Source organism: Phalangium opilio, unplaced genomic scaffold (genome assembly GCF_054372755.1).
Source record: "Phalangium opilio isolate 3A_F unplaced genomic scaffold, DU_Popi_V2 ptg000002l_1, whole genome shotgun sequence".
Classification (NCBI taxonomy): Eukaryota; Metazoa; Arthropoda; class Arachnida; order Opiliones; family Phalangiidae; genus Phalangium; species Phalangium opilio.
This window is the reverse complement of record NW_028324144.1, coordinates 7,580,375-7,595,317: the sequence shown is the minus strand read 5'-3', so window position 1 is coordinate 7,595,317 and position 14,943 is coordinate 7,580,375. Positions and strand designations below refer to the sequence as shown.

The 14,943-nt window shown below is 36.5% G+C and overlaps 1 protein-coding gene and 1 long non-coding RNA gene across 2 annotated transcripts; both read left to right on the top strand.

Moving 5' to 3' along the window:
• Nucleotides 1-1,845: 1,845 nt before the first annotated feature.
• LOC149718570 (uncharacterized) lies at nucleotides 1,846-6,837 on the top strand. Its single transcript, XM_089860946.1, has 2 exons — nucleotides 1,846-2,000; nucleotides 6,556-6,837. Exons 1-2 carry the CDS (start codon nucleotides 1,890-1,892, stop codon nucleotides 6,835-6,837), a joined length of 393 nt encoding a protein of 130 aa, XP_089717072.1. The 5' UTR covers nucleotides 1,846-1,889.
• Nucleotides 6,838-10,181: 3,344 nt separating this feature from the next.
• Nucleotides 10,182-11,100, top strand: LOC149718569 (uncharacterized). The gene is made up of 2 exons (XR_016370007.1): nucleotides 10,182-10,322; nucleotides 10,381-11,100. It is a non-coding gene; the product is annotated as an uncharacterized LOC149718569 (long non-coding RNA).
• The last annotated feature ends 3,843 nt before the right edge of the window (nucleotides 11,101-14,943 follow it).

Below are 14,943 nucleotides of genomic sequence, written 5' to 3'. Positions count from 1 at the left end.
AATTGGAAATCTATTAAAATCTCTCTCGAAAATCTCGAAATCCCGAAATCTTACCCTTAAAATCTCAAAATCCCGAAATCTCACGTCAAAATCTGAAAATCCCAAAATCTCACGTGAAAATCTGAAAATCCCAAAATCTCACGTGAAAATCTGAAAATCCCAAAATCCCTACCTCAAAATCTGAAAATCCCGAAATCCCTACCTTTAAATCTGAAAATCCCGAAATCTTCACCTAAAATCCCGAAATCTCACATTAAAATCTAGAAATCCCGAAATCTTAACGTAAAATCCCGAAATCTCACCCTAAAATATCAAAATCTAAAAGTCCCCCACGCTTACAATACACGTTTTGCATCTATTTAAGAGGGGAAGACACGAGGGTAAAACTCAGCCTTCCGTCTCGATTTTTGGTGCCTGCGCTATATAAGAGTACTGTATTACAAATTAGACTATTTTTGTCGATTTTTCTCCGGTATTCATTACGGTAAATTAAAGCAAATTTATAGTCTAAAACCTAAACCTATATTTCAAAATCTCGAAATATCTTATGAAGACCGGAAGTTAATAGACCAATACGATTACCTACAGTGAAACAAACTTCCAGGGGCACGCCTACATACTGGATAATTTCCCTGTCGCCACAAAACAACCTAAGCTCACTGCATCTGAGAGGCTAGCCAACTCGGTCATGTCTCTAGCGGTGTCTCCTGACATGATTGAAATTATCCACTATAGAGGCGTGCCCTGGAAGTTTGTTTCTCTTCATGTAATATTCGTATTGGTCTATAGTAAATATTGATATCCCCTGCAAATACCCAAAATTTCATCAAAAATCCGAAAATCTCCTCGAAATCTGAAAATTTCCTTCAAAATCTGAAAATCTTGTTCCAAATCCCGAAATCTCCTTCAAAATCTGAAAATCCTGAACAAAATCTTGAAACCTCCTTCAAAATCTGGAAATCGCGTTCAAAATCTGAAAATCTCATTGAAAACCCCGAAATCTTAAAATCTTGGAGTAGATTTCAAGATTTCTAAATCTCAGTCTGAATCTTAAAATCTGGGTAAAATCTTAAAATCTTGGTCCAAATCTCGAAATCTCAAAATCCCGTACACTAAAATGCCGAACGTCCGACCCCTCGGGGCATTATGATCTTTAGAGGGGAAAGATTCCGCTTCTTTGAATTAAAATTCTTAGTTTTAAACTCGTCTTGAACGGAATTTTTTTTCAGCTTTGGTTCCTTATTGTTTGCACGTTCAACTTACTTCGATTTAAAACAATTCTCAAGTTGATAATTCCAAAAAGAAGGTTCTGTAGATTCCAATTGTTCATCGTCGAATCATTTCCACTGCTCTATAAAGGTAAGACATTCAATTACTTTCCGTTACATTCATGCAAGAAATTAATTGACGAATTATTTAATTTTCGAATATTTACTCGGATAACCAAGAAATTTAAAAATTTGGAATTGTCAAAAATTTCTCCATTAGTTGAAAATATATGAAATAAAAAACTCACATCATAAAACTGATTTTGATGAAATCAGTATTAGAGTTCAAATATTTCTCTCATCATTTAATCGTTAGTTTCTGATCAAGTAAAGAATCTCGAACAGTGGAACAAAATTATTGTTCTTGAATAATTGAACACCACTAGCATGCAGCGTATTTCTTAGATAGCTTAAAATTCTAATTGCGGTTAAGCCTATTTTAGCAAGTACCCTTTTACTAAACAATATTGATTTTATAGTTTAATTTGAAAGATGTTAATGCCAAAGGTTTGATTTTTCACAGCCTTTCAAAGTAAACTGGCTTCTTATTTTTTAACGGGCGTGAATTTTGTGGGACTCTTCCTTTTATTGGAAATTTACAAAGCTTCGCTTTCCACAAAAATGACGATGAAAGTTCAATGCAATATTGACACTTTAAATGATATGATGAAACAGCCGAAAGTACCAATTGCAATGGATCTGAAATCATGGGAAATAGCATATTTCTTGCAGGTTTGTAATCATTTTTGCCTAGCTTTGCGCTGATGGTTTGTGTGTGTATGTATGTTTGTGGCCGGGGTACGCCATGAACAAGTGTGGCTAGAAACCGATTAAGATAAGATCCGCTACTACGTTGGAGCGCGTAATGTGAAAAAATTGCGAAAGGAAATACATTAGAACTATGCTTATGAGTTAAAGGCAATTTTCCGACTTTGGATGGACGTAAAACAATTTTGTCTAGACCATAGTTAAGAAAAGATCCTCTTCCGGATCTTCGAAGTATTGGGAAAGAAATAAGATCGGCATCGTCAAAGTATAGACCCAACCAACAAATAAACAAGTTGGCTTGGTCTCGTCACCACAACAATTTAACAAAGTTGACTGTAATACCATCTGTCGTTGAGCGACGAAAATAAATCTCTTATTGTTCTGATTGGAATAGAGTCTGACTCTTGGGGTAAAACAGGTTCTGCACATGGCAAAATCAAGCCAATCAGGTTATCCTTTTCTCGCCTCAAAAACCCGCGAACGAGATCTGAGCCCTTATAACAATTCAAAAGATTTGTTGGTTGGGTCTATTCACCTCGTTAGATTGCGGCAACCCAGGGTTCATTTGACGGACGGCCGTATCAAAACAGATTAAAATATTTTCTCTTCACTCCGGTTTTTGGGGTTAGCGAGGGAGGATAGAGAATACGGGCAACCCGAGAGCGCTCCGAGATCGCTCCATATTTTCGTGTTACGTCACCGCTCTAGCTCGGAGGACCGAATGTAGTTGCTCCCTATGAAAGACAAAAGTTTTTTCAGAGCGGTTTTGTGACGTCATCAGGCGCTTCATTTTGGTCGCTCCGTCTCTAGAGTCGGAGCGGTTGGGATCAATCCGGGAGCAAACCGGGAGGGAGCGACTGGGCCAATGTAAGACGCGCCTCCGTCTCGGAGCAGCTCGTTTTTTCCTATGAAAGACGATTCTTTTTCGGAGTGCTCCGGGAGCGCTCGGATCACCTCAAAGAAAAACGCTATTAGAATGAGAGATTCATTTTCATACGGAAAGGACACTATGTGTGAAGGCTGGGTTGCTGCTACTTATTTATAGTTGTCCTTGAAAACTTCTCCTGACCCTTCAATGTGTATATATATAGTTTTTGTAGGTTTTTATCTACGTTGTGAAAGAATTACAGGTTTTACGATTATGATCTGTGCGTGTGTATGTTTGAGGATTGTCTGCGGAGGCTGGATAGACGAGAAAGACCTTTCTAGCTAGGTGTGATAAGACCTTAAAGTACTACAACCGTTGGGCCATCTCGAATATTTTCTTAGCGAGTTAGAAAATATGATACCAGAAGCCCTTCCCACCCCAACCACACCTAGCTAATACGTAAATGTTTTGTACGTGACATGTTATAACTTATAGCGCTTCGACATATAACAAGTTGGTAAACCGAAAGTTACCTCTCCGAGTCTAGACGAGGACTATTTATTAAACTGAATATTCAACTACTGCTACTTATGTATGAGTAACTGCATGCATTAAAATTAAAATGATGAATGATTCAAGCGTTCTTAAGAGTTCTATTGACAACTCGATTGGCCTGTAATCACGATCCTTTTCTTTACAACAATATTCTTAGTTATCCAACATGATTGCAGAAAAATAGAACGGAAAATATTGCCCGATCAGACCTAAAACTAGGGCGATCTAATTTTGGTTACAACATTTTGTAAAAACCTACCTTGAAGTACTGAGATGTATCGATTTATACCCTGGCCATCTGCAACAAGGAAGTTTTGTTCCTACCCCCCCCCCTCAGTTTTCCAACTACTTCCGTTCCCTCTCTGTTCAAGACTGATTGACCAATCCAAACGTTACCACTTCTTCCATTCCTATTTGTAACTACAGAGGTGTAAAGGGGCGGTAGAAGAAAGCTTGGAGGTTACTTTCAAAAATACGTCTACGACTCCTGCTTTTGACATGACAACAGGGATTTTCAATTGACAAAAATAGGTTTCCATCACAAATGGCTGCCTCCAACGAGTCCACCCTGGAATCATTGAATGCAGCCATTTTTTTATGGAAATGGTGGACTCTAGGAGGATATAGGGGTGAGGGAGTTTTCGACTGCCCGTTTTCCCATTGAAACGCGCTTACAGATTATCGGCCGTGGTTTCCCGACGTTTTCACTCGTCTTGGAGATTCTTAGCCACGCAACTAGTTCCGCGCACATCGTCATCCGGCGTCGTCTGTTCGTTTGTTTTAATTTTTGGTAAACGCTTAATGCGTCAAGCTGCAATTTTTTAGTGCTTTAACGGAACATTTATCATTATTTTATTTTTTATTAATAGTAGATTATGGTTCTTACATAAAACGGAAGTAAAGGGAAAGGTTTTTACTCTTTCCATACACCTAAAACTCTACCAGACAAGTGTTTAAGATGGATCAACGCCTTTGGGGGAGTCGAGTTAACGCCCGATAAAATTAAAAAATATCACGCATGTGCAGTGAACACGTAATATAGGCGGCGTTGCTTCTAAGGCCTAAGCTAGCATGAAGAACCCGCTATTTTTTGAATTGGGATTTGCGTGGTCACGTGATGCGCGTAACCAGGGTCACTAGGTGCGCGTGCACGAATCTCCCATCGGAGAGACCGAAGTCTGAGCTCAAAGAACAGGCAGTCGAAGACTCCCTAATAGGTGATATCATAAGGACATTATCTCTCTCTAAGGGCCCAAGATTCTATGTTACGGTTGAAATGTATGTCCGATTTGGTCAGCCATCCGTCTCATCTCAAGTGGTATAATAATTGTATAGCCTAAACAGAGGCCGAGCGCATTCGCTGCAGAGTAACCCGGCATTGAACATTTTTCCCTCCTTCAAAGTTTTCTCACGACAGCTCTTCGTGATTTTTACTAAGCGCGAATTTACCTCTTGTGTCTGAGAGAGCTGGGGGGTTCTGGAAATTTTCTTACTTATTTTTCCCCTCAGGCCTTCCTCTCTCGCCTCCCCGCCTGTTTTAGTTTGATTCCCAACCGCTTGGGAGCGTTATCTCAGAGCTCGCGTCTAGACCTCGAACGGCTTAGGATATCGGTCGTGGCTGATTTTGAAAATTATTTTTCTCTCCCGCGAATTTCACGAAAAATTCGGAAGGAGCCTCTATACAAAATCTACGTCACATCTAGCAGAACTAGATGTTTTTGCTAATAGATGCGCTTGGGCCCTTAGAGAGATGATGTCCTTATGGTGATATCTTTTAATTTTTACGAACTGTAGTTATTTTAACTATCTCTCAAATTCATGATCTAAACCTATTTATTTAATTGCGAGGATTTCTTTTTATCGAGGATGCCCATTTCCGCACAATTTTCGAGATACACCAATTCCGCACACTTTTTATGGGCCATTTCCGCACAGTTTTTACGTTGAAATTTAGGGCATCATTTTTTTGCCATAACCCATTTCCGCACAGTTTTTACGTTGAAATTTAGGGCATCATTTTTTTGCCATAACCCATTTCCGCACTGTTTGCAAATAAAACATTTTTATTTTCCTGTTGATTAGGTTAGGTTCGGTTTCGTTGGGGTTAGGGTAGGTTTGGTTTGGTTAGGTTAGGTTAGGTTATGCTATAATAGAGGCATGCTTTTAACCTTCTGATTTGACCATTGCAATATCACTATCGATATAGTTTAGGGTTAGGTTCGGTTAGGTTAGATAGGCCTAAGGTTCGGTTAGGTATTGGTTTGGTTAGGTTAGGGTATGCTACAATAGAGGCATGCTATTAAACTTGTGATTCAACCATTGCAATATCGCTAACGATATAGAAATGTGTATTGATAGACGTAAGCATTAAACCAAGCGTGTTTCTGTTAAAAAAATATAAGTAAAAGGAGCATTTTTTAATTCCGTTTGTAAAATATGCATTAAAAATAAATCTATCGTTAAATAGGATCGAAAATTTTATATTCGTAAAACCTCACTTTTTGGCTTTTTTGTTCCGATGGGCCAGCAGCATAAGTTTAAGGTTTTTATAATGTAATCAACAAGAAAATAAATTTTTTTTGCAAACTGTGCGGAAATGGGTTATGAAAAATTGTGCGGAAACGGGCTATAGGTTTTTAAGTTTTGAAAAATGAAACTGTGCAGAAACGGGCGACCACCCTTTTTATTTACGAAATAAGTTTTAATAACTTTATGACAAATTTTTCATTGTTGCTAAGCCATTGTTGCTTGAAAATTAAAAGCGAGGTCAAAGCTACTTTGTTTTAAACGTTCCATTTTCAAGCAAATAATTGGCCTCGAAAATTACAATTTCTATAACTCCTCTTTATTACGTTTTACTGTAATTCGATTAATTATTTTATTTGGTTCTCTAAACGACATTATAGTGCAGTCACAACCGCCTAAAAAAAGAGAGTCAAAAGACTCAAAACAAACTACTTTCCCGACTGACTAAAACAGCCTGCTGTAGTACAGATCTTACTCTACGTGAAAAAATAAACTGTTCAACATTTAAAATTTTGTTTGACCCATCCCCTTTTTGTTCAGACATCACTGGAAAAACATTTTATTTTTCAGAATGAAGGACAATACGTTCGAAAAGAATACGAAAGGAGGCTCCTTTTATTGGGCATTGAAAAAAATAAAGGTGAAATAGCAGCGTTTATGAAAGCCCCTCAAGCTGTTTACCTTGCCGGCTATGAGAAATTGGAATTCTTTTGCTCCACGAAGTATAAAGCAAATCACAGGCTGTATTACGGAAATAAAAATTTCCACACAAGTTTCGCTGCTCATCGTTTATCAAAAGACGCCTTGCCAATCGTTAAGAAACTGTTAAATAGAAGGTTTGTTCTTAGATAAATTTACCGATAGATCTAGAGCTTCTAATGCAGAATTACAGTTTCGACCCCAAGGTTATTTAAGGAAAATAAGGTATTGGCTTACAGTATCCCATCGAAATCAGCTAAAGCATAAGATGCTTAGTTGCATATCATTTACTTCGCAAGGTGATTATGAAAAAAACCTATTTCTATGTCATAATGTTTTTTTTTGTGTCTACCGCGGATACTCGAAAACAAGTCTGGATTGAAACTGCTTAAGACAAGATTCACATATCACTCCCAATTCACTTTGGATAGATAAAAATTATAGAATTATTGCAGTGTCCTCTTTGAGTCTTTGGTTTGTGTGTCGATTCTCAATTTGCTAGTGCCCGCTCGATCAGAGAAAGAGAGTTCAAGAAGCATACCTCGACAACTTGACCTCACACTAATTCCAACTAAATTATTTTCAACTAAATGATGTTATATCAGGGTTGGCAAAAACCCGGAAAAAAACTAGTTTTAGCAGGGACACGTGGAAAAAACCGGCAAAAACTAAATTCATGGTTACAAACGGGTAAACTAGCGAGTTTTAAGCGGAACGGGACATTTGGGCGCCGACATTTAGGCGCCGGTCATTTGGGCACCGCCACTTAGGCGCCGGGACAGTTAGGCGCCGCGACATATAGGCTCCGCGAAAATTTGGCGCCGCGACATTTAGGCTCCGCGACAATTTGGCACCGAGACATTTAGGCTCCGCGACAATTTGGCACCGAGACATTTAGGCGCCGAGACAATTAGGCGCCGCGACATTGCCGTAAAATTTTCTCGAAAGATTTGAGATATTTAATAAAGGAACATGACAAGTACTTTAGGCTTATATTCTTTTTATTCAACTTACATCAGAGTTCAACCATGTTGTTGTTTATCTTCATTGACTTCCCAAAATAATATGCCTTTTCCAAATTATTGTTTATCTTCTTTATATGCCTTTTCCAAATTATTGTTTATCTTCTTTATATGCCTTTTCCAAATTATTGTTTATCTTCTTTATATGCCTTTTCCAAGATATTGTTGTTTATCATCCTTGACTTCCCAGAATAATATGCCTTTTCCAAAATATTGTTGTTTATCTTCATTGATTTCGCAAAATAATATGCCTTTTCCAAAATATTGTTGTTTATCTTCTTTGACTTCCCAGAATAATATGCCTTTTCCTAAATATTGTTGTTTATCTTCTTTGACTTCCCAAAATAGTTTGCCTTTTCCTAAATATTAATTGTTGTTTACCTTCATTGACTTCCCAAAATAATATGCCTTTTCCAAATTATTGTTTATCTTCTTTGACTTCCCAAAATAATATGCCTTTTCCAAAATATTGTTGTTTATCTTCATTGACTTCCCAAAATAATATGCCTTTTCCAAAATATTGTTGTTTATCTTCATTGACTTCCCAGAATAATATGCCTTTTCCAAGATATTGTTGTTTACCTTCATTGACTTCCCAAAATAATATGCCTTTTCCAAAATATTGTTGTTTATCTTCATTGACTTCCCAAAATAATATGCCTTTTCCAAATTATTGTTTATCTTCTTTGACTTCCCAGAATAATATGCCTTTTCCAAAATATTGTGGTTTATCTTCATTGATTTCGCAAAATAATATGCCTTTTTCAAAATATTGTTGTTTATCTTCATTGACTTCCCAAAATAATATGCCATTTCCAAAATATTGTTGTTTATCATCATTGACTTCCCAAAAAAATATGCCTTTTCCAAATTATTGTTTATCTTCTTTGACTTCCCAAAATAATATGCCTTTTCCAAGATATTGTTGTTCATCTTCATTGACTTCCCTAAATAATATGCCTTTTCCAAATTATTGTTTATCTTCTTTGACTTCCCAAAATAATATGCCTTTTCCAAATTATTGTTTATCTTCTCTGACTTCCCAGAATAATATGCCTTTTCCTAAATATTGTTGTTTATCTTCTTTGACTTCCCAAAATAGTTTGCCTTTTCCTAAATATTAATTGTTGTTTATCTTCTTTGACTTCCCAAAATAATATGCCTTTTCCAAATATTGTTGTTTATCTTCATTGACTTCCCAAAATAATATCCCTTTTCCAAATTATTGTTGTTTATGTTTTTTGATTTCCTAAAATAATAAATAGGTTAGGTTATGTTCGTTTTTTATTATTTTAGGATTGTTTTGTAAAAACAAGTAAGTTTCGTGTCCTTTAATGGAGATTGCGAACATAGTCATGCAGTGACGCACAGGGACAATACACGGGTTGCCAAATTGAGAGGTCATTACGGATTTTAGAAGAAATAATGGAAAAATTATTGGCAGGCAAATGTCTCGACGCCTAAATGTCGCGGAGTCTAAATGTCACGGTGCCTAAATGTCGCGGCGCCTAAATGTCGCGGCGCCTAAATATCACGGCGCCTAAATGTCGCGGCGCCTAAATGTCACGGCGCCTAATTGTCTTGGCGGCTAAATGGCGGCGCCTAAATAACCAGCGCCTAAGTGGCGGCGCCTAAATGTCACGGACCGAGTTTTAAGTGCATTTACGTGATGTTTGTTAATGTTATGTTAGAAAAATAACAATAGTGTTTTTAATTTTTAAATTTAAGATGGTTATTGCTGTATTAAATTTTTAGTATTCAAATTTGTCAGGTGTCTTTCTATGAGCATTTGTCAGCAGAACAAAAGTAGAAGTAGTTTCATTCTTTAACCTTTTACAAAGTTTCCCATTAATGAAAGACAGAGTAGAAAACATTCTTTCTGTCGAGCCTGAGCAATCTGGTTGGTTATATGTCCAATAAGAAGCGTGTGGAAAAAGACCTGAATTTTCTCACGCTATAGGGTAGTAACAATGGAACCCAATGCTAGTAAATTGAAGGCATAATGATAACTGATATTAATTTATTTATATTAATTTAGCTTCAAGTTTTTCAATAATTAATCTAATACTTTACATAAAAACCAGAAAAAAAAACCCTAAAAAGTGGAAAAAACCGCGGAAAAAATTGTTTTTGCCACCCCTGGCAAAAAATTTCCAACCCTGTGTTATATGTATAAGTTAAGCACGAGGAGAAAATGAGTAAAATAATTTTTCATGAGCTAATAAAACTGTAATTGGCTCTGCAGTTCATAAAAGCTCTCTTTGCAATTTCATGGAAGTTATACATATAGAATTAAATTTCATCTTTCCTTTAGTTGACACCAAAATATTGCATGATAAGGCTACGGCTCAAATTGATATTTCATTATATATAATAAACCATATACTCTTAATTTCCAGGATTCGGGCTTTTTGGGAAACAGGCCATCGTCTCCGGGTGTTAAAATTGATAAGCAGAAAAGGATGCTCGAGGTTCATGACAGACGAACAATTATTGACATACGAAGCCCTGACAGTTTTTGACTTAAAAGTAGTTTTCTTGCTCTACGCTTTCTTCTGTGCCGGCGCTATTGCTTTCTTTTCCTTTTCATTGATGAAATTTCTATCTAAGAAAAAGGTGAATAAAAATAGAAAATAAACATTTTATAATTTCTCATGTTGACATATATTTACAGAAAAGATCCTCCGTCCTTAGAGAAAAGTTAACGAGTAGACTGGGCCGTCGCTCCTACGAATCTCGTCTAGGTCACCGGTTCAAATTTGTGAAACAGTAAAATTAATCTAATCCGATATGCCGATATTTATAACCACACATCGACGCAGCCTAAAACCACAATGGACGTGCGTAATAAACATTGACGTATGTAGTTAGAACGAAGGGAGTGGAAAATTACATTACCCGTAGGCTATTGCTATTTTAAAGAGCCTTCAGAGTTGTGCAAATCAATTAATTTCAATCAGGGTCAAAACCACAGAAAAACCAGTCAAGTGAAATTAAATTAACTCAAGTCAAGAATGAGTTGAATCATGCACATCAACAAAAAAATATGCGACACAAGAAAATCAATCTAATAAATTGTTTATAATCAATGAATTTTTCCAATATGCCTATAATTTTCGATTCAGAAGTGCATGTTCCTACTCGTATTAGTGTAAAGACTTGCAATACAAAAATAAAAATTAAAAAAAAATGAGTGAATAGAAAAATATACGATGAAATGATCTTAAGTAACTTATAGTTTTCGTAGACAAAATTAACCTGTATTAGAACTAATTAAATATGAACCAAAGGTAGAAATCAAGAGCGTTAGTTTAATGACTTTTTATGTAATTCAACTCGATCTTAGTTCCATGCACTTAACGACAAAAAAGAAAATATGAAAGAGAACTTGAAATCAATTAAGAAATTATGAACGTAATAGCCTTTATTTAATTGGCTTTCATGTGAACGTAATCATTCCATTGGTAGTATTTTTCGAGGGTTGTCACAATTCCTCGAGGACATTTTATAACTCTATTTATTGAAAATTTTTTCATTTCGACTGCCGAGGTATATTTCGAGTAGTATGACAATTGCCGAGCAAATGAGACCGAATAACCAAAAATTTATGGCAAATTGAATATCGTCAAGGTCCAAGCTGCTCACTTGAGAGTCTTGAGTCTTATCCTTCCATTCGGGAGCCAATGTTTTACCAAGACAATTCGTCAAAATCAATTCCAACTGTTGATCATACACGAACTTCTGACCCAAAGCGGTCAAAGCTAATACTCTGAAAATATTTTCAAATCTTGGTGATTATGATAGGTCAGTTGTTTGCTGTTAAAGGGAATGCGAATTTAAAATTTCATATCATATTTTTACCACAAACGTGGTGTTATGTTACACTTTCAAGTCTCTACTTTCAAAATATCAAGTTTATAATACAATTAAACCAAAGTTTCTGTTTTTAAAATCCATTGAAAAATCACGAAAACTCAGTTTCGATATATCAATAATTTTGTCTTGTCGAGCTTGTTCGCAAGTTTGATGACGTCACTATGACGTCAGGAAAAAAGCGCATGAATCCTATACGGGTTACTCTCGAGCTGCTCGTCAGTCTAAACACTGGGTCTGATAGCGGAGAGAGTGGCACCATCTGACGTGAAAAATATCTGTGACGTCAGCCTACGGGAAACGTTTTAGCCTTTCATAAAAAGTGGATTTCAAATAATTTCAAATGAAGCATTTTCAAATGCATATTGCCAAATAACCAGAAATCTGAGCTTGATATTTTTGAATTCACAGAAATTAATTCTATCTTTTGTTATATAAATCAGAGTTTTTTCAAACAAAGCTTCTCATTACCTTTAAGAAAAAAGCCATGAGATATATTATATGTATAATATTATTAAAAATTAAAAATTTTAAAATAGAAAAGAATACAATTTTGATTTCAGTTAAAGCCAACTCATTTCACCAAAGCATGATATTATAATATATCTGAAGTTACTATGACCAATGCTTTTAACTGTGACATACGTTGGCAATGAAAATTTCCCTAAGCTTTTACTGAATATGTGGTGAAAATTGTTCCCCCTTCTTCAGCCGAGACGCGATTAGATTAGAGGGGAAGGGCACTTTTTTCATGGCAATGACGTCACCATAACTGTATCGGTTCAAAATTTTACTTAAAATTCTTTCACTACCTCTGCCTATATCTGTATTTAGGCAGAAGAATTTTTTGCCCCATTCTACTTGCTATCTCACTTCATTTCACGAGGCCCCTTTCAGCTTCTGGGTTTTGTTCGTTTCTGCGGACAGAACTCAAAAATTCCGCATTACGCGCTGCTGTCCTAGCCGCGTAATAATTTATCTCAAACGCCGAGCTGTGGGAGGGCTTCTGGTGTAAACTTTCTTGGGGTTATAAGATTTTGAACGAAGGGTCTAGCGATATTTCTATAAATATCCTAATGACACTTATAAAATTACATTATCATAATGTTATTTAGGCTCCCAAATTGCCGAATATGCCATGGCTACCGGGACTATGACAGTATGACTGCCGCTTTTAGAAGTAAATAAGCCAATACATTTTCTATTAAATGTATGCATTTGTGGTGACGAAGTACAGATCCGTCGACGGTTGAGGTGATTTTTCCGGCCATAAGCAAAACAAGCCTTTTAAGCGTGTGACCGTGTTGTCCCGGTAACCACCACACATAGGCTTGCCTCTGTGGTTGCCAGCGAATTATTTTGCGAAATAAATATTATTACTATCGAAGTGTAATATCACAAAATACAACCAAGAAGCGATATCTAGTTTACTAGGGAGAAGTTTAAGATGCCTAAGTATTCGCGCGCACCATAGTCCCAATCCCAACTTCAAAATATTGGGGGTTCGAAAAATAGGTAATTTTCGTCATTTGCGTCGCACTGACGTAAGTTTTCAAGAACCAATGAGATGCTGGTTGTAATTTGGAGGCAGGGATTAACTCCGGACCTACGTTTGATAAAGCTAGAAATTTGGCGACTTTATATCTACTTTCTAGATATCGCTTCTTGATACAACTGAAACGGTTCCAAATATATGTTTTCTAAAATGTGCCTAAACTTGGGAAATTTAGTCCAATCACGAATAGTTTATCGTCTCATTTGGCAGATCAGTTTAGAATCCAGTGAAAGAAGTACCTTCGATTAATTAATTCGAAGAGGTCTTTGTTCATATCTTTGTTTATTGCCAAGCAAACAATTTTCGGAAATATTTCCTTGGTGCTAAAATGAAGGTCGTACTCCTTTGAGATAAGCGTCTTTTCATCTTGACATATTCGAGCGAGTTTGTAATACAAATCGGTTTTGGTTGCCACTAAAATGGCCTTTTTCTTAAGAAAAAGATTCCTTATTTCTTGGGAACTGTCCAAAATGCTTTGTTCCGAAAATCCCATCGAAGTCAAGACTCGTTCCACAACTTTAATTCCAAAAGGGTCAAAACTAGACTTGTCCTTCAATATTCCCTGAAATAATAATTGCAAAATATCCATAATAGTCAATCATATAACCTGTCAGTCACGCGGTTACTGAAACAGATTAATGTAATAATACCGTTGGAGCATAGCTTCAGGCTCTGATACCATCCTCACTTACTTCATAGAGAAACTTTGCCGCTAATATTTTGGCTCAACCCACAAAATTTGTATAACACGACTTCTTGTGGTAAAAAACGGGATTGATATATCTATTTCCCCAGCGGTAGAAAACTAAAGTGGACAACAATGCGATAAAACTTCCGATTTAGTGTAACAAATTTGTAAACTGTAGATTCTAAGAACTTTTCCTCACTTAAAATTAAATCTAGCTCTCACTGGCTGTAATTTCTTTTGGGTAACAAATGTTTTCTTATTGCTTTAACGATGTGGTTTTTCTTGCTGTGTACCAAAATAATTATTTACCCTGCTTTCTACCGTATACATCTTTAAATCCCAAAATAAATGTTGACATGACAAATAATTGGCAAGTGAGGGGCTTGAAATTATAAACTTCAAAACCTACAAAGTGGTCGAGGACGGGTAGGGAATTCCTTACGTCCAACGTTCTGTTTACATTAACTCTTTTTTTTTCATTGTTTATAAATGCCTCTCATTAATAAAACAAAAAATTTATGGTATCTTTATGTTTTAGCCTAGATTTTTGAAAATCAAACGAACATATAAAATAATGAACCTTTCATATTTGAAGTTTGAACCACGAATACATCTACAATATTAAAAAAGAAAATACCATGTAAGTTTTCTGAAAGGAACCTACGCGTTAGGCTATAAACGAATTTTAGAACTATTCGACCAATAGGACCTTAGAGACGTATGAAGTCATCTTCGCAGAGAGACCTTGCGTCATTGAGTCCTTCGCCTGCATCGTCTTTAATATTCATTACATTTTTATCTTTCTAATAAAAAATTTCTAGCATAGGTTCTTTCCTTTAAAGGGGCTAACCGGACCTCTCCCGAGGCAGTCTGCCTTTAGGGACGGGGGAAAACACTCAGCTTTTTGGCTATAGGGAGTGGCGCCACTGTCGCGGCGGGGGGCTAGGCATTATGCTTCGCAACAGTTTGACCCCGCAAGCCTCCGGTGGCGCCCTTTAAGTTAATATTGCCAAGATTGTATTTAGGTTGAGGTTTTTACTTTAAAGCGGAAATATTCCGAAGAGTATTTGATAACGGTCACGGGACGTCTACTGTTCACAATGTCACCAAAAGACTCGGGA

Bases quoted from the DNA above. Each gene is read 5' to 3' on its own strand.
- LOC149718570 (XM_089860946.1), top strand. From the start codon at position 1,890: ATGACGATGAAAGTTCAATGCAATATTGACACTTTAAATGATATGATG. The intron at 2,001-6,555 runs GTTTGTAATCAT...TTTATTTTTCAG, and splicing joins AAATAGCATATTTCTTGCAG to AATGAAGGACAATACGTTCG.